General features: G+C 41.6%; 1 protein-coding gene across 2 annotated transcripts in view; it reads left to right on the top strand.

Moving 5' to 3' along the window:
- Positions 1-19,629, top strand: part of scube3 (signal peptide, CUB domain, EGF-like 3) — a 116,369-nt gene that overhangs the window by 37,772 nt on the left and 58,968 nt on the right. For both annotated transcript variants that reach the window (XM_061735419.1, XM_061735417.1), the window contains exon 4: positions 10,423-10,557. In XM_061735419.1, coding sequence (XP_061591403.1) covers positions 10,423-10,557 — 135 coding nt within the window. The remainder of the gene's footprint in view (positions 1-10,422; positions 10,558-19,629) is intronic.

The raw sequence follows: 19,629 nt of genomic DNA, 5'->3' as shown, positions 1-19,629 counted from the left end.
GTTACAGCCTCAGCATAATGCATTTCACTTGATATTACAAATCTTTTGTGCTGCTTTGAATTTTTTTTCTTTTTTTTTCTCCATGAAATACAATAAGAGGCAACTTGCTGTGGTTGATTTCACAATCGGGTAATGTGATGACAGAAGACTTTATCAGCACTCACCAGTGATTCACTGAGCTGAGGCCTTTTTGCATAGGGGCAGCAAAGCAACACAGAAGAATCAGTGCCACAGTTACCTGATGAGCTGCATGTAATGCTGGGATTAAGCCACGCCAGAACGGAGCACACAGTCATCTTTAGACCGATAATAAACCTGTTCTGACGTGACAATGAACCCGTGGCTCTCTTGATCTCTCTGCTGCTTTTTCACTCCCCGCCTCTGCGTCGCTTGTATCTACAGTGTAAAGCAGGGCTATTTTCCAAGTCATTTAGCAATAGCGTTCAGCCGGGGCACGGATCGTTTGCCGTGCCATGGATCAGCAGCGTAATTGCAATATTTGGTTGTGTGGCTGTTTTATCAAAAAGACTTGCAGCCGCTGAACCCTTTGATAATTTGACATAGTAAAACTCACACAATCAGACATGGAGAGAGTTTTGCAAGGCTTTTTTCCTCTTCTTTTTTCATGTTTTACTTTTCTTTTTCTTCTGTGAAGTGAAGTGAAGTTGAATAAATAAGGTTTATAATGGGCTTGGACTAGGAATGGGTGATATTTTACCGATCACGATAAACCGTCAAAAAAATTCCTCACGATAAGAATTTGTCATCTCGCGGTAAAAACGATAAATTCCCCTTGATGACGTCTTTGTGTAAAGCTGATTTTTGGAAGGAAGGAAGGAAGGAAGGAAGGAAGGAAGGAAGGAAGGAAGGAAGGAAGGAAGGAAGGAAGGAAGGAAGGAAGGAAGGAAGGAAGGAAGGAAGGAAGGAAGGAAGGAAGGAAGGAAGGAAGGAAGGAAGGAAGGAAGGGAGAAAAGAGGATGGGAAGAAGGAAGGAGAGAGCAAGAGGAAGGAAGGAAGGAAGGAAGGAAGGAAGGAAGGAAGGAAGGAAGGAAGGAAGGAAGGAAGGAAGGAAGGAAGGAAGGAAGGAAGGAAGGGAGAAAAGAGGATGGGAAGAAGGAAGGAGAGAGCAAGAGGAAGGAAGGAAGGAAGGAAGGAAGGAAGGAAGGAAGGAAGGAAGGAAGGAAGGAAGGAAGAAAACAAGGAAAGAAGGAAAGAAGGAAGAAAGGGAGAAAAGAGGATGGGAAGAAGGAAGGAAGGAAGGAAGGAAGGGAGAAAACAAGGAAATGAGGAAGGAAGGAAGGAAGGGAGAAAACAAGGAAATGAGGAAGGAAGGAAGGAAGGAAGGAAGGAAGAAAACAAGGAAAGAAGGAAAGAAGGAAGAAAGGGAGAAAAGAGGATGGGAAGAAGGAAGGAAGGAAGAAAGGGAGAAAAGAGGATGGGAAGAAGGAAGGAAGGAAGGAAGGAAGGAAGGGAGAAAACAAGGAAATGAGGAAGGAAGGAAGGAAGGAAGGAAGGAAGGAAGGAAGGAAGGAAGGAAGGAAGGAAGGAAGGAAGGAAGGAAGGAAGGAAGGAAGGAGAAAGAAAGAAAGAAAGAAAGAAGGATAAATTCCCATTGATGACGTTTTTGTGTAACAAACATGGCGGATCTGAGAGCGAGATAGATTTATAGTTACAAAGATGGAGTTGAATTGGTATTTTTTTTATCGTCATTTTTATCGTTATCAGGATAAATGCCAGAAATTATCGTGATACATTTTTTAGTCCATACCGCCCATCCCTAGCTTGGACATTTTCCAAATGTTCCAGTTTTTTTAAATCATTCTTATACCACTGCTCTGCTCCGCTAAGGACAAAATCCTAAGCACAAGAGAGGGGAGGCAGAGGTTTCACGTGAAGGCCCCGGCTTCTTATTCCAGATTTAAGTTCCTTTCGGGCCCCTGAGACAAGATTAGTCCCTCCTGGCCCTGGAATGAGGAGCCTATGTAGCTGTCTCTGGGATGAGGTCAGATATTGTGAGCCCTCGTAGGCCAGATGTGCCTGAAGCTGCAGGGGTTGCAGAGGAGGAGACACTCACCTGATCCTCTAAGAGCCTGCAGTCTTTAATGTGTTTCTCTTCGGGTTTACCTCACATGGGTCGGATTTGATTTGACGCTGTTTTTCATGGCTTCAGTGAGCTATAAACTCAAGAGTGGTTTACCTGTAAATAACCTCTTGCTTTCATCCCGCCGAGACTCTCCAGAAGACAACGGCGCGTGTAACTGTTGCCCCGGGGACGCGAGTATTGCCAGTGTGCATCCCCGTGCATGTCTTCTTTGTTTGCCGACCGCTGCACGTGCCACACAGCTCCTTGTAATTGGACGTGTTGGCAGCATAATGGCGTTGGGCGGTGTCAGGAGGCAGCGGAGCGTGAAGCAGAACATTGCCTCGTGTGCCTCGCTGGGGACTCTGTAGCTTCGGAGAGGCCTCCCCTCTGTTTGCCCCCCGAACCCCACAAAGCTGTCAGCGAGTCAGCAAGGTGGAAGCAATGCAATATCACAGCACACTGCTCCTCTCTGTGTGGAGAGAGATGTCACTCACTGTATTATTTACCTCGCAGAGAGCTATTGTACCTCCTCAGACTGGCACCGAGGAGAGGAGGTGAGGTGTGCAAGAGCTTGATTGCATATTTCATCGCCTCCGTGACTTTTATCTCACAGAGGTGACGGCAGGATGAGATTTAATCAAGACACATCTACCATGGTAAAGCTGTAAAACTTTTCTCAAGTCAAAGGAAAAAACGGAGGAATCAGTGTCAATTTAATCCAAAACACACATCCTCTTTACAATGAAAACCAGATGCAGGAAGGCTATTAGCTCCCCACTGTAGCACCAGCATCCCCACATTTATGACCTGTGTGTTTTGGTTAAGGTCCCACAGAAACCTAAATTCACTCTCGTCACTGCTAGTTTGCTAAACTCCTCTCAAGTAGCGTAATATCACGAGCCGCTCCTCAAAACCACCGATGATAACGTTCTGGGTCTAACGGACGAATCCCTTTTTTTTTTTTCAATATCTTTTTATTTCACAAAAGAAAGGCAATCACAAACATCCTAAATGACAGTAGGTCTTACAATTTTCTTTTGTGCACACAAGCCAAATCTCGCCTACAACCCACCCCCCCCACCCCCCCCCCCCAAAAAAAACACCAAAACATACTCACGAAATAAATATAAATAAATAAACTGGAAAAAAAAAAAAGTAAAACTTGAATACCTACAGATACATAGGATACATAAAGTAAATGACAGCAATAAAACAGCAATAAAACAGCAATCAGCGTACAATGAAGTTTACAATGAATGAAGCTCTAAACCAGAAAATAATGGGAACCAAAATTCTTGAAAAATATGGCCACGGTCATATTTTTCCAATGTTAGCTTTACTAATGGTAGAAATGCTGTGATTTGGTCTATGAAAGTCTTAAAAGATGAAGGGGAATCATTCTTCCAAAATAAAAGTATAAATTTTTTTGCAAAGTAAGTTATCAAAATTAATATCCTGCATTTTTTGTTATGTAGTTGTAAATTATATGTGTCATTTAATAGACGCATCCCTTTTGATGCCAGGAGGAAGAATGTCCTGATGGCGTGAGGTGTGGGCGGGACTCACCTGGGGAAACAAATTACACACTACATGTGTTTGATGGAGCGCAACCAGCCTTCTTTGGATTGTTTACTCAAATTCATCATTCTTTTCCCTTTCATTCATTCCAGTTACTGGAGGAGCGAGTCGTGGGCTCCGCATCCTCCACACGCCCAACTCAGCAGGCCATATTTCTTTGATTTGTATTGAACAACACTGATTTGCTTTGTATTGATTGAGCAGGGCTCAATTCCCCGAGCAATCTGTAGGGAAATGAATGTCCTTTTACTTTACCCTTCCCCAAAGACGCAACATAATCTATAACACAAAGGCAACGCCATTATAGCTTTGGACGGGGCTTTTGAGGAACAGCTCTGGAGGAGCCACTTAGAAAAGGTCACGTCGTTTGACACTGTTTTGCTAATGGCTGTAATTGTACTGAGACTCTGTATTACTGCCACTCACATCGTGAATGTCCATCAGTCTTATGACAGAAAAGCTTAACCTTTCCTATAACACAGCAGTCACTGCATAGCTTATTCATTTTCCCACATTTCTGAAAATCTTATGCAACCTGGGCGCTTTGTTTGCTAGACAGTAAAGAAGTTTTAGACTGGTGTACCATGGACCAGGTTTAAACTCTTATTAACCATGGCCCTTTCTTTCTCTTTCATCTGAGCATAAACACTGATAAGCAGAGACATCTTTAGCGTTGGCTCCTCATTTAGCAAGAACACTATAATTGTTAACCGTATGTAGGGCTGGGCGATATGGACCAAAAGTCATATCTCAATATTTTCTAGCTGAATGGCGATACTCGATATATATCTCGATATTTTTTCTGTGCCATAATTGGGGTTTCCCCCAAAGCATTATAGCATAGCATCTCTGTTAGCATCTCTGTTAGCTTCATTTTTTTCTGAGGCAAACCCTTAAAAAAAACAGTCAGTTTTAATACAAAGCCTCGTGCCAAATGTCACACAGGTACATTTATTAACAGAGGTCTGCACAATATCAAAATGTATAAAACAAATGAAATAAAAATAAACTGCCTGCATATATAGAATAAAATGCTTCTTGAATAAAATAAAACAAATATCCCTTTCCTGCATAACAATTAAATTAAAATACACTGTGCAATTAATACAATGTAGACAGTAACAGGCAGACTTTTCCACTGAGGTTGACAGTTGTGCAAATAACAAAACATTTGTGAAAATCTCAAATAAAACATTCAAGTCAGTTTGTCACAAAATAAGCTATATCAAAATGAAAAAAAAATAAAATGAAAACAATTTTTTTTTTTTTTTTTTTTTTTTTTAAATCGATATAAACGATATTGTCTCGTACCATATCGCGTTTGAAAATATATCGATATATATTAAAATCTCGATATATCGCCCAGCCCTAACCGTATGCAATATTATAGGGTATAAAGCTGCAGTTCACAGGTTTAGAAAATGATTCAAACATTATGGAACGGAGCTCTAGTGTTCTTGCTGAAAGGAAATGTCTTGTGGGAGTTATTGTAGGGGGCGAGAGAAGAGAAAGCTGCCTCCAGATAAGTGGAATAAGGTTGTGCAAAGGTGGATTATGCCTTTTCTAAAAAATCCAACAGTCTTGTCGTGTTTGTACCAAACTGTGGAAACGAAATGTGGAGCTGGATGTCAGAGCCTTTCAGCTTCAATGCATTTTCAGCAGGGACTTCATCCTCAGATTCAGTCTAAGTATCTGTCTTGGTTATGTTAAAATAAATTATTGCGAAAAGTTGCATGTCTGTGCTAAATATACCGGTCACGCCTGCGTCTTCCCCCTCTGTGAGTTCCACATGCGCCTCTGTGCAGATGATGCGCACTGAAAAAGATGACTGAGACCAGTAAAAGGGAGGCATGCAGAAAGAAGTCTGTATCTCTAAGCTTTATGTCCATAACGTTGTTGCACACCTAAAATAACAATGTGAACCAGTCAGCTGTGACAACAAGCACCTTTATTTTGCCGTGCTCACTGGTCCCTTTTCTGTATATTACATTGCAGCCATTTCCAGTCACCGTGTCGTCAGTCACTCATGATTTTGACAAAAGAAAGTGGAGCACTGGAGAAAAAGGGCCCAGCTTAAAAAATCATCAATTCTAATTTATTTTATTTTATTTTTTCCTTCAGCTCCTGGATGGAGCTTCAGAGGCAAATAACTCAGTTTCCTCCCCAGCGAGCAGTCCCTTTCCTTCTGTTGTGGCATGCACGGAGCTGGTTTGAAAACAAGCGTCTCCCCAGCTCAAAAGAGAGGGACTGGAGTGATGAGTTAAGGGCTAGATTTGAGATTGGTGCATTAGCTGGCTCCTGAAGACTATCAACTCTCTTTTAGGATTGCTGAGCCCCATCTACCATGAAATGAACAATTCCAGCTGAGCCCACTGGCAGGGATTTGGGGGAAACTCAAGCCTGATATTGGGCTTAAGGTTGTAAGCATGTAGCAGACTGGGAGCCATCAGACGTCAAGCCCTCTCCCCGGCACAGCGCTGTCCACCCAAACTCTGTGCAGGGGTTATGTTGTTAAAATACTCCAGACTGTGGAAGAACGGAGCAATAGCATTCAACACAATCTTAGTTTACGGTTTTGTTTTGTTTTTGTTGTTTTTCTTTTACTGAAACTACTTACTGTAGCAAGAGATTTGACTTTGAAAGTTTGTGCTTATTTACAAACCTGGGTTACCTGAGAGTCAAGGGTCTCTGTTAACTGTCTGTGTTATAACATAACAGTCAAGCCTCGTTTTAGTGAAGATTGTTTTTATTTCAATTTCAATTTCAATTTCAATTTATTTATTTAAAAGGGACAGTACATATTCATGAACATTTACATGTAAATATGCCAGATTATAGCCATAGGCTAGTTTACATCTGTAGTCCCTTGGCAGATTTATGTTACATTTGAATTATAAACACATTAAAAATAGAATAAGAAAAAAACAAGACATTCACAATACAAATACACAGATCATTCAGTGGTAGGTGGTAAGAAGGAAAGTGCTTACTAGGGCTGGGCGATTTTGGACAAAAATAAGATGACTAGACGAGCTCTGTCTGTAATGCAGCCAGCTGCAAAAAAGGGAAATCGATTTTCCAATTTTCCTTTTTTTAACATTGTCTTGATTAATAAATCCGATTTAGATTTAAAATCGATTAATCGCACAGCCCTAGTGCTTACTATAAAGTTCTGATGCATTGATAAAATATTTATTGCACAAATTTAAAGAATGCTAATCTAAATTGCACGATGCCCTTGTAAAATATAAAAAATATTAGATAAACTGCTGCTGTGTATCAATAACTTTTACAAAAGTACTAATGACGATTGCACGTTTTCCTGCTGCATATCACTATAAAGTGCTACTAGTTATAAAGTGCATACTGCAAAATAAAAGAGAGGTAGTAGTAATAACAATATGACAGCGCTACATGATAACAGCGGTTACATCAAACATGGTCACAAGTTTGTCTGTTTAGCAACCATTTTTTCAAGTTAGCTTTGAATGTTACATATGTATCACATTCTCTTATGGTAGTTGGTAGACTGTTCCATAATTTATGCGGCTACCCATGCTTGAGTACTGCCTGTCCACATTCTTAGCTTGCAGATTGGAAGCAGTGCGTCTAGTAAGATGTTTAAAGCTGAACATCTTTGACTCCCAGCCCTCTGTAGTCAACCACACGTTTAGTGATGGAGGAGGATGTTCATGTTCTGCATATGACAGATCAGGTCTTCCAGCAGCACAACACAAGTGACTGGTGTCAAAATTAGGCCGAGGGTTTTAACGCAAAGCCAGCCTCGGCATCTCTGTGCTGAGTTTGTTATCTCAGGCGAGGCTCAAGACCGACCTTGTGGTCACTGTTCAGACAGGTGTTAGTGCAAAAGTGTTTTCACTGAACTCCAGAAACGACGGAGAGGAAGTCCTGTAATCCTGTTGAAAATAAGAAAGGATGAGGTTTTAATTGCAGCTCAGCCACTCCCTCCCTCCCTTACTCATTTCTCAGCACGCTTGCTCACCCGGCAGAGCGGCAGTCTACTTCTCCAGTAAAAGGTTCCCCGGCTATTTTCTTGCCTATTGCTGCATATTGCTTCATTTTGTTGTCTTATTATAGAGCGTGTAACCTCTTCTAGCTCCTGTAAATGAAAAGCCCAAAGAGCCCAGTGTCTGCGCGCTCACCTCCTTGTCTCTGGTCTGTCTAGACCACAGAGACGGCTCTGTCTGATTTGCACGAAGGCCAGGCAGTGGGATGCACAGCGCAGATGACAGATAGCAGCAGTCTTTCACTCTTCCCCTGCCAAAAAAAAAAAAGTTTGAGTCAGCAATACACTCCCACAAAGTCACTGCACCTTTTTTAGGAAAAAAACAAAAAACAGAGGGAGAACGACGGAGTGAAGCATTTCTCTAAAATAGGGGATGTGGAGTTTTTGTAAGGCAACCGCCATGTTTACATGGCTCTAAAGCTCTGTGCAAAGCCAAATGTTGTATATACAGTCAGGGCTATCTGAGAAACCAGGGGACATGGCCTCAGCAAACACAGCCAATCTCTTAATCTCTCTCCGTTTGAACGCTCCTTTTCTCTTCATCTCCTCAAGTGAAGCAGAGTTAGATCACAGTCGTGTCTCGTTTTTCAGAGGTGAGGCAGCCCTTTTAACTTGATTAAAACTTTTTTTTTTCATCCTCTAGAGACTTTTAAAAAAAAAAAAGAAGAAAAAAGAAAAAAAGTTTAAGTCTAAATAACACGAGCACTTCTCCTGGCCATGCCAGAAGCCTTTTCCGCTTGGAAATATTTGCTTTGGACGGCAGTCCTGCCCAGCACACAACACAGGCAATTATAGGAGCTATTTAAACAAGGGAGATATACTGACAGCCAACGCCTCATTTGGAGGGATGAAGGAATCAGGAAATGAAACCTTCATTGATGCGCTGAGAGTATGGAAAGAGAATCCCCCCTGGGCCCTGTGAGGCCCGTGGGATATATTCTGACCATTTCATGCATGTGTTGAGGACTTTAGCACTGTATATGTGAAGATATTATATGCTTTGGGGGTTATTTTTGGTGTGCAGGTTAAAGGCAAAGCAGATACTTTATGCATGTGTCAAGATATTTTTCTGTGACTTGTGAAAAATACCTTCTAATACCTTCTACAGTAGCAGTTTATCTGCAAAGGTGCAGCTGTAGGTTGCTGGCAGCTTTGGCCAGCTCCAGGCTCCTCTCTCTGTTGCTGCCACTTTCATGATGGAGAGATGACGTCATTGATGGTTCTTACTTTCCCTTTTTACTTCAGTCTAAATGTCGTTATTTCAGGTGGCTCTGCTTCACCTGACTGCAGAGTAATGCACTTCTGTTCAGCTTCAACTAATATGGTACATTGTCTTCAGTGAAAAGAGACAGTTTTGATGATGGCATGAGAGGAAAGAGACAGCAAACCTGGCAACCTGCTGTGCTTACACCATCTCACTCCAAGTGTTTCTGTCTCTTCCGGTACCACTTTTGTGAATATGTCTTGTACTTATGCAATGATGAATCAACACTCTTTTTTTGTCGTGGGGTGAAAAAGAAAAGAGAGGACAGACGGAAGTTTAATTCCTAAGTCTTCCCGAGCTGAGAATTTCCCAAAAAGCAAACTTAATCCAGAGGCTTTCTCACACTACATAAATAGACTGTCAATTAGTCTCGCATGACAGTTTATTAAAGGAACACAAAAAAGGAAGAAAGAAGAGAAAAAGGGAAAAAAACAACCTTGTGTATACAGCAGATTATTAATGCTGGATCCGCAGGTCTCTGATGGAAGACTACATGGTGTCATCTGCACGGTGTCACGTACAGCCAGGTCAGATAGGTTAAGCTATGCAGCTCAACAGATAACACATTTAAAAACAAGAAAAATAATTAATATTACTTGTTTTGAAAATAAACAAATGTAGTCAATAAAAGTTTTTATCATTGTACATCACTTTAGTGACTGGGAAGTGGGGGCGTGCCATTAGCAGAGAACAGCTGGAAGCTGGAAAAGCACAATTCATTACGTGCTGAAATGAACTCAGCAACTCTCATTTGTGGTCAGTTACTTACTCTGCGGCAGAACGAGGCCTCAGGCGACACTTTGGTAAATACTCTGCCGATTTCTTTTTTTTTTTTTTTTTTTCACATACTTTAAGTAGTTTCACCCCTTAACCAGAAAAAAAACCCTCTCTTTTCTTTCCACCTACATGCTTCACACCCCTCGTCCCCCCTCCCCCCGTCCTCTCTCTCCCTGCATTCCTCCCGTCACACGGCTGACAGACACTCGTCATCGGCAGGTACTCTGGCCCCGCTGGATCAGATTTCCCTCTTGCAGCAGATTGTGCTGCATGTGCACTTTTATGGCTTAGTGTTGCACAGTTGGAGGCTTTTAATGCAACTCTGCTGTCGCGCCTTGTCAGACACTCCTCAGACGGCTCACGTCAAAGTCCTCTACCTCCTTTTTCACAATGTTCAATCTTTTAATTTTGAGTGATTTATAAAAAAAGCATCACTTTGAGTAAATCAGAAGGATTTTGTAGTGATGGTTGATGCTCATAGTTGTGGAAATGCATCCTCGTGGACTTGTTCAGTAACATTTCCTTGACTATACTTCCAAATGGATGGAGCGTGGTTGCATCATCACACTGATCTACTAGACTGGTCACGGTTTTTACACCAGACAGCCTCCAGACAAACATTAATCTGTGCAACAGTTGTTCTGTCTTGAAACGCTCTTATTAACTTCATTATTTGTGTGTGTTTCTTGGCAGATGTGGACGAGTGCTCGGAAGGCAATGGTGGATGCCAGCAGATTTGTGTCAACATGATGGGCAGCTATGAGTGCCGCTGCAGAGAGGGGTTCCTGCTGAGTGACAACCAGCATACCTGCATCCAGAGGCCTAAAGGTTATCCACGCACACACACATGCACGCACACACACACACACACACACACACACACACACACGCTGGAAGTTATCATTTAAGGAAGGAAGTAAGATCTTGTTGTTCAGTGGCAGAATGTACTGTAGACTTCGAGCTCATTTCAAGTGTTTCTACTTTGATGATGATGATGATGATGACGATGATGATGCTGTATTAGGCTCTAAGTTAAATGAATGTATTCAAGCTTGAGTATTTGTTCAAAAAAATGTGAAGAGTTGTGCAGATTTAAACAAAGGATGCAGTCAGCCCTAACAGGGCGACATGGAGGGTAAAAAAAAAAAAAAAGGTAAGACTCCAGTCTGCACAGGGGGAAAAAAAAAGAGATGGAGAATAAATCTTCTTTTGTTTTCCACCTACCCTCTCAAATTGAACCAATCTAACGCTTGGCAGTATTTTAAGGCATCTTGCGGTTTGAAGGTGGCCTACGGGGGCACTCGGAACAGAGAAAACAATTAAAGGTGTAGCCTGCAGCAGACACACCTCTTGTTTATAGAGCGTTCCTGTGGGATGGAGACGTGACAGGAGAAGAGCCAGCCTGCTCCGAGGCTTACTCACCCCACACAGCAGCTCCGCAGACATGCATACATTCATAGCGTCAAAGGAAGCTGTCAGGAAATATCTCTCTTTTGAGTGAATCTTGTGGCTTATTTAAGTGGCGGAGTCTCTGAAGCACCGTGGTTTTTCTTTATAACAAGTCTCCTCTTGGTCTAGACAAAACAATATATTTCATGTTGCAGTAGGAGTTTATTGAATTTGTGCACTACTTATCAGTATGCTTTACAACCTAATTAACTATGATTAATATTAGTTTTAGTAAGTTTCATGTGGATCATTTCCAGGTTTTTTCGTGAGAAAGACTTAATTTCTTGAAGAAACCATACTTTCATTTAAGGATATGCACACGGTCTGCATGTAAATGATACTGGAGCTATCAATCACAGTCTTTTAATATTCGGGATCTCAAACTGGACACATTTGAAAAGTATCTGAGAGCGGTGTCGGCTCTCTGGCTCGGTGTTTCCATGAATAGATGCTGCTGAGGACGTCAGCGTCATTCAAAGGAACTTCCAGAATAAATGCATCGTGGTGCTTTAAACACTCATGAGACGAAAAGCATTAACTAAACCTGCGTTAGTGCACTTGTACCCATAAACTAAATTATAGTCACATGCTGTTCCCGTATGAGACAAACTAAATCTTACAAGCTGAAAATGTGCAAGTGCAAACTAGTGAATCTAGTAAATCTAGTAAAACTGTGACTCCCATTACTGGCTACTTATTAGCTGTTTTCTTTACTTGTGTAGATGACTAGAGCAGTCTGTGGCAGTTAAAACTCCCAGATGATCAGATTTTGAACGTGATCCATCCATGGACAGTGTCTGGATCAGTCATCAGCTCCTGGGCTGGTTTGGGTGGTGTCTCTGCAGATCAAGAAAATCTAATGTTTGTTCGCCAGATGAGTCAAAACGAACAGCACTGACTGCAGGACCTTCATTTCCACGCCGGGTTTTGTGGAATTGCCACACAGTGTGCTGACATCGTGCAACTGCCAACCAGATGACTGGCTTCTGATTTCTGTTGTAAAACCTTCCTCTTTAGCCTTAATATTCAGTGTTTTTAGGCTTTTGTTGCTGAAGGTAATAGCCATTGTTTGGTTAGGTTTAGGGAAAGAACAATGGGGTTGTGCCAAGAATGCCAGCCTGGGACGGGACTCAACACGGTAACCACGTCAACCTTTTACATTGAAGACACTTAATTTTTCACACATTACATGCATCCACCGAGTAAAGCTGCTTTTTCGGTTCACGTTTAAAATCAGACTCATTTCCAGCTGTTTTGAATTTGACTCAAAGGAATAATCTGCTCCCTGTGCTGTCTTGCACCTTTGCTCTGCAAAGCGTGTTTTAGAGACTTTGCTGCTTTTAAAGCAACAACAGACAGGATGAACAGCTGTTTTCCCAGTCACAAAACACATTTATTTAAGGACTAATTATCCAGCTCACTACAGATGTCAGTTCCAACTGAGGTGTCAGCTGAAAACGGTGCACTCATTCTTCCTAAACTTGCTGCAGTTCTCTGCACTCTGTGATAAATACGCCGCAGGATCTGAACGTCTACTCATATCTACCTTCCTCATCGTTTTTATTTCCTTTTGGAAGCTATCCACTCATCGGATGGTGATGCCACTGAGTCCCCTGGATAGGGAGCCGGGGATCTTGCAAGTTTCTGGAATGAGTCTGGCCTTGTGAACTGTTGATGTTTACATTTCATAAATGCAATGCTTTTTTTTGAGTGCAGTGGAAAGATCATGCATTTCTTTGCTCTACTACTACCATATCACTGCTGTCAGAAACTGACTTTAAGCTGCAGTCCGATCTTGCTAAGATCCTCATTACCTCAAGTGGGCCCTGCTGCGTTCTCTACTTCCTGTAAATGCTCCCTTTTTTTTAATATTAGTTTTGTCCTAATTTATTTTTTCCAGACGACATCCATTAGGAGCAAGAGATTAAAGCTGCCCATAAAAACGTCCTACAAACTTCCTTCACTCTTCAGCGAGGCGCCTTGTCATTTTGTCCTTACTTGTGAAAGACTAACATAGAAAACAACCACTCATCTGCTTATTATTACGGCCATTATTACGACAGTGTGTGCCGAAATGGAAATGGAAGTGGTGAGAGAGTGTTTTTTTATTTTTCTCCCAAGTTATGAGGCAAAACAATCCTGCAGAATTGCCACAAATCTCAAACGTTATTGAAAAAAAATTGAATATATAGTTTAATATCCCAGTCAAGTCAGTTTAAATGCGGCTCTCCCCCGCATCCCGCCGGCCCACCTTTTAAAGAGAAAAGTGGTGCAATTGCTCACGAGCTTTATGGACGTCATTAAAAAGGCATTAGCGTTGCATTACTTCCATTAGCGGGTCAGGTGTTCTGTAGGCAGTTTGTGCCGTTCTTTCTGGGTACAGGAGACGGCCGGTCACGGCACTTCCCCACACTGCCATTCTGTTCCCGCTGCTGGTAGCAAGCCTTTGTTAGCGGGGAGCCTGTGCCAATTAGGCAGCAGGGGTCTCAGAGCCTTGCAGCTAATGACGAGGCAGACCGGCTCACGCTAGACGCGCCCCTGCCCCCCCCCTCAGCAGGAGTAACTTTGGCCAAATTAGGCTCTCCTTCGTGTAGATGTCCAGAATGTAACAGTTCATTTATTTCCCTCAAACATCTCCACCAGTCTAGAAATAAAGTCAAGGTGCTTAGCGGTCGATAGGAATGCCATTTAGGTCAAGAAGGGTTCCACTGCTTTGCATTTGATTTATTTTCTCTTTCATTTCGGAGGATGACAGGGACGTATGTGGGTGAGACGGGATCCAGCACATTGCAATTCAGGAATTTCAGGCTCGGTCAACCCACACATATATAATGTTAGTCCTGTTTTCGTTTTTGAATATCCGGTTGAGCAATTACCTCAAGTGTGCCGTGATGGGTACTCATGTAAGGCATGTATAGTAACTTATTTACTCAGTCCACTTGTATTCAGTTCACTATACGTGATATTGAATTATATGAATATAAGGGTCAATGACGTGACGCCTATATTTTCTGAAAAACTGATTTTTTTTTATTAAAAAAGGTTTAAATGGATAAAAAAAATACAAGATATATGAACTACCTGTCCCATATATGGACTCATTTGAATTTTACAAAAGATACTAGTTATTTGGGATTTTGTTGTTGTTTTAAGCGTTAAAATGTCATGTGGTGCGACCGTCTGACCAGGACTCTTGTTTTGAAAACTTTTTTTGAAATCACTCTAAATGTTTTTAAACCAATCTTCTGCCCGATCTAGTATGATTTCCGAAATGTCTTGCAGTGTGTAAGATTGCATCACATTTGTATTTATATTTCCATCATAATATACAAACAAAGTTTGACTGATGTCCATTTTATGAAATATCATGTGACGCGACCATTAAAAAAACAACCATTTTTGTATAATACTGAAGACTTGTAAAAAAAAAAGATGTCAAGATGTTAAGGAAATTAATTTATTTTAATATGAATCATTGTTGCACCACATGACCTTTTTTAAGGCTGGTGCCAATTCATCTTGACAAAAAAACTCAAAAAATTGACCTGTTGAAAATCCTTATTCGTCATTGACCCATAAGCCACTTCATTAAAACCGAGGGTCTTTTTATTGTGAAGGTCTTCCTCAGGCAGCCAAAATGGTTCTCACCTTTCAGAGCAAGAACAAAGGGGCTCCGGCCGGCGGTGTCTTTTGGCATCTGTGACACAGTTATCGTCTGTGGATCCTCTGTGGTTCCAGTATGTCTCACTTATGATGATGGCACAAGTTTGGCCGGCATTGTGAGGAAAGCAGAATAACAATAAGGATTCTGAAATGCCGTCATCGGCAGCTGTCGGCTTTAAAGTCTTTAAAACTCATTGGAAAAAAAAAAAGATTTGATTGCATGAGCCCTGAGGCTCGACTGTCGGCCTTCATCGCTGTAGGAATCTGTAATATGCCAATGCACTTAAATTCTCAAAGTGCACATTGAGAAACAGATGATCATAAATTAACATCAAGCTGAGTTAGCAGTGGAGAAAGAAGTGTCTCGTGCGAAGTAGAGCGGAAAAGAGACGTTATATATATCCACCAACATGCACTTCTCTTTCTCTGATGTTCAAATCGTTACCAAATGTAGCCTCGCTACCTCATTGGTCAATCTGATTGTGGATGTTGCTTTTTTTTATCATACAGTGGACTTTTGCTGCAAATGTCTCTACATAGTGGACAAGATGTACACACTGCTGTGTCTACATGCACTTCACATGCACACAATTCAAGATTTATAATCTCATTTATTCTATGCGGTTAAGAGCATCTGGTTGAGTGTCTGAAGTGACACAACTCCGTCACTTCGTTTAAGGCCTGCGTGGTCTGAAAGTACAGCGGCAGGAATAAGGAAGTTTTTCTCTTGGATTGAACTTCTTTTCTGCCTTAATTTACCAAATATGTGATTTGATTGTCCTCAGAGTTGCTGTAACAGACAAACACGGGGGGCTTAAGCTGTAATGTCTCTTGCCTTTATTGAACACATTAAACATGTCTCAGTGTTTCAGCATCCATCAGTTCACAGTTTGCTAAGTTTTCTCTACATTTAGACAGAAACACTGCTGTGTGACTGAAGTTTGGTCATCTGTAATGCTACTGGGAAAGTGTTTTATAGACTGTTCAAACAAAAGTAAATGTGTTTGGGAATAATACTCAGCACATTGTTTTGGCACTAACAAGATCACTACCGAGATCTTAACATTATCCGAGCGATGAAACCTGTCAGAGAGGGTGATGATGTGGGCTTGTTTCTGCTGCCTGATGCCTGCACCACGTTCCATCACTGAGGGCTACAGGATCACGTCAATGTGGTTGGTTGTAGCAGGACAGTAAATGTAAAATGTAAATGTAAATGTACTTTATTTATATAGCACCTTACATCAACCTAGAGGTGAACCAAAGTGCTTTACATAACATACAACAAAATAAAACAAGAATAAAACATATGAGCATATAATACATCAAGTATAAAAAGTGTCGCCACACTACTGGGTATTAAAAGCCACCCTAAATAAATAAGTTTTCATTTTAGATTTAAAAAGGCCCAGGTCAGAGATGGTGCGTAACTCACAGGGGAGCTGATTCCAGAGCCCGGGGCAACTGAAAAGGCTCGGCCCCCCCAGAGCTTCTGCTTTGACCTGCACTTCCAACAAACGTTGGTTGGAGGATCTCAGAGCTCTGCCAGGCTCACGCACCGTTAAAATCTCTGATAATAAGGAGGGGCAAGGCCGTTAACAGCTTTAAAAACAAACATTAAAAGTTTAAAATCAACTCTAAAACGAACAGGCAGCCAGTGAAGGGAATAGAGAACCGGTGGTGATCTGCTCTCGTCTGGGTATGGCGATGCCAACATAAAGTGCATTACAGTAGTCCAATCTGGAGCGGACTAGAGCGTGGATAGCTCTCTCCATGTCGTGACGGCTCAAAAATGTTTTTACTTTGGCTAAAAGACGCAACTGATAAAAACTTGTCTTCACAACATTGTCCACTTGTCAGTCAAATTTTAAAAAGCTATCAAAAATACAGACAGTGACAGTGACCCGGGGCACGTAGACGGACTTGTCTGAGCTGAAGCAGTTTGGTAAAGGCCAATGTTTGACCAGCTACTGATCTCCAAAGATCCACTTACTTCCCTATTCCCATGATTAAACCATGTTGCGAATGTTTAACACGTTTTGGAATAAAAGCATGAGAAATTGTTGTTTTGTTTTGCGTTAACACCTTAAGAGCATCGTGTTTCTTTATTATTGAGACTAATTAGAAGGTGAGATCACATTTTATGGAAAACTGAGGCAGAAAATGACTTGATAATAAGGTTTTCATCTCAAGCCAGCTTCACATCATGCCTGCTTTAAAGTGACAGAAATGTAGGTGATGGAGGGAATTATTTGAGTTCCTTTTAAAACTAGCAGCTATGAAGGGGGGTTTACAAATCTAGTTGAAAATTGAACCTTTGTTTTGTATCTTTGTGGTACTTGAGCCCAAGCTTGGACCACTGTTGTCAGTTATGCAGTTTTTCCTGTCATCCATTGGTCTTCCTACGCACCATTTTCGGTGCTTTGTTGTTGATACTAGTCCGGTTGTCACTCTACCTAATTTACATGCCTTGTTTTCTGACTGGTGCAACTCCCGTCCAGTGGTTTCCAGAGACGGTTCCTTCTGCGTCTCTTCGCTCTGCCGCCTGCAAATCAAAGTCAAGTCAAAACCAACCAGACTCATTTTTGTATCAAGAGGAAAATAATTAGAAAGACTGATGTCATTTCATTTAATACCATAGCACATTTTTCAGCCTTTGAAAAAGGGAAACATTAGCTTCTCTTTAATTCTGTTATGATATTTAGAGAAAACTCTGTTGAGTTCAGGACTTCTTTCTGAGTGTGTGTGTGTTGGCCACATTGTTAATCTTTTTTTCTCTCCAATAAATTTAATACATTTTATGATAAATAATGGTTGCATCTTAAGTTTCATGTCGCTTGGCTCTCCAGCAATGACATTCCTCTGGTGTGAAACCGGGTCTCGGGCCATTGAACCCTGTTTTATTGCTGTTTTTCATATCATGGAAATTATTGACCCACTTCCTTAAAATAAGTGTTGGACGGTTTCGTGTTTTATTTTCGTGAAGTAATTCACTGATAATGGGCCAGTTTTCCATTATTTAGTGATTGGATGTTGAGTTTTTAGAGCAGCAAAAACAAATATTGTGAAGGACTATTTGATTTTTACCCTGGTTCGTGCCTTCCTATGTCCCACTTTTACCATTGTGTCGGAGCCAAAGGCTTCCTGCATGTTCCTCCTGCTGGCTCTCGGTAGGCCTGCCCTCCTGCCTGCCTGTCTGTGCGTTGGCCAAAGAATTGTTTTTACAAGTGCAGAAGTTGCTGCTCCATTGCCCTGCAGCCCATCCGTATAACCAGGCTCTTTTCCTATTCTAGGGAAGAGGAGCAGAAGCTTTTGAGCTGCAGAGACGAAAACACACACAAGACCCTTTTCTTTTTTTTTACCCCTCTGTCTCCTCCGTTCTCTTCTTTCGCTCCGTCTGTCTCTCCTACATTTGCTGCTCTCATCTTCTCTCTCTCTGTCCAGTCTTTCGCAGACCCCATGTCCTCACTGCACCCACCCCCGCCCTTTAACAAATATACATCAGTGGCTTGGGCTTTTGCAAATGTTAGCAGCCTTGCCGCAGAATTCTCCGTCCCTCATTTGAGATGGGCATCCCTTTTGCTTGTGGCTTTCTTGAAGGCTATCCCTAAGCTGGCCAAGCCCTGCATGCTCCTGTGGACTGCCAGAGTGCCAGTGGGATTTTTCCACTAACATTTGGCTGTCATTGCTTCAACCGGAGAGCCAGTCTGGGGCTATGTAGCGAAAAAAAAACCTTATTTAGATGCTCCTTGCTGTGATTTTGAAAGAATGCTGCTCTTTACAAATGTACAGCATCTCCTGTCTCCTCGTGTCAGTCTATTAGAGAAAGCCAAAACCACAGGATGTTCTCTTCTGTTTTGCCCTCTCTGTCGCGAGGTTGCCAGCTCCCTTGGGACGACACGGTGAATTGACCTTGATAGAATGAGGGGAAAGTTAGGGGGGATAGTGGCACATACCCAGCAGGTGCTACACAACTGTCTGTGGCACAGATGGGCAGACATTCACTTATGCCTGTGCAACATGCATTCATTATGCAAATACACCTGCATGCATGCATACACCAGTTCATATCCATACTTTGAGCCACATATTATTTCCACATCATAAAAATGATCACATATCTGCAGAATATCTGTCTATCTAGCTTCAAGTTAGGGCTGGGCGATTTTGGACAAAAATAAAATCCAGATTTTTTTCTCTGAAAACCTGATTTTCGATTTCGATTTTTTTGGTAAAACTACAAAAGACAATGGAATTCAAATATTTTATCTTTATTTTTAAAGAAAAATAGCAAACAAATTTCCCTATTGGGAATGAAGTGCAATTGAAAGAAACTGTAAATCCTCCTTGAGTTTAGTAAAGTGACAACATTTACAATTTTCTTGACCAAACAAAGATGACTAGACGAGCTCTGTCTGTAATGCAGCCAGCTGCAAAAAAGGAAAATCGATGTTCCCATTTTCCTTTTTTTAACATCGTCTTGATTAATAAATCCAATTTAGATTTAAAATCGATTAATCGCACAGCCCTACTTCAAGTATTTAATTTTAACTGTTTACCACTCCAGAATGAGTGGAAAATGGTGCTTTGTTTCGGTCCTGAAACTCACTATATTAGACCACATCAAATTGTACATGAAGCGCTTTGGCACCGGTACAGATGTGTGGCTGTCTTATGCATTCTCTCGTGGCTTTAATGGCTCCTTTATGACAAAAGGAGTGAAACGCGCAACCTCAACAGGGCCTTTGGGAGCCACAGAGAATCAGACAACCCGACAACAGTAGCACT

The sequence above is a fragment of the Cololabis saira genome, chromosome 12 (assembly GCF_033807715.1).
Source record: "Cololabis saira isolate AMF1-May2022 chromosome 12, fColSai1.1, whole genome shotgun sequence".
NCBI classification, from domain to species: Eukaryota; Metazoa; Chordata; class Actinopteri; order Beloniformes; family Belonidae; genus Cololabis; species Cololabis saira.
Note: the sequence above shows the minus strand (reverse complement) of the source record. Positions and strands in the feature narration are given on the sequence as shown.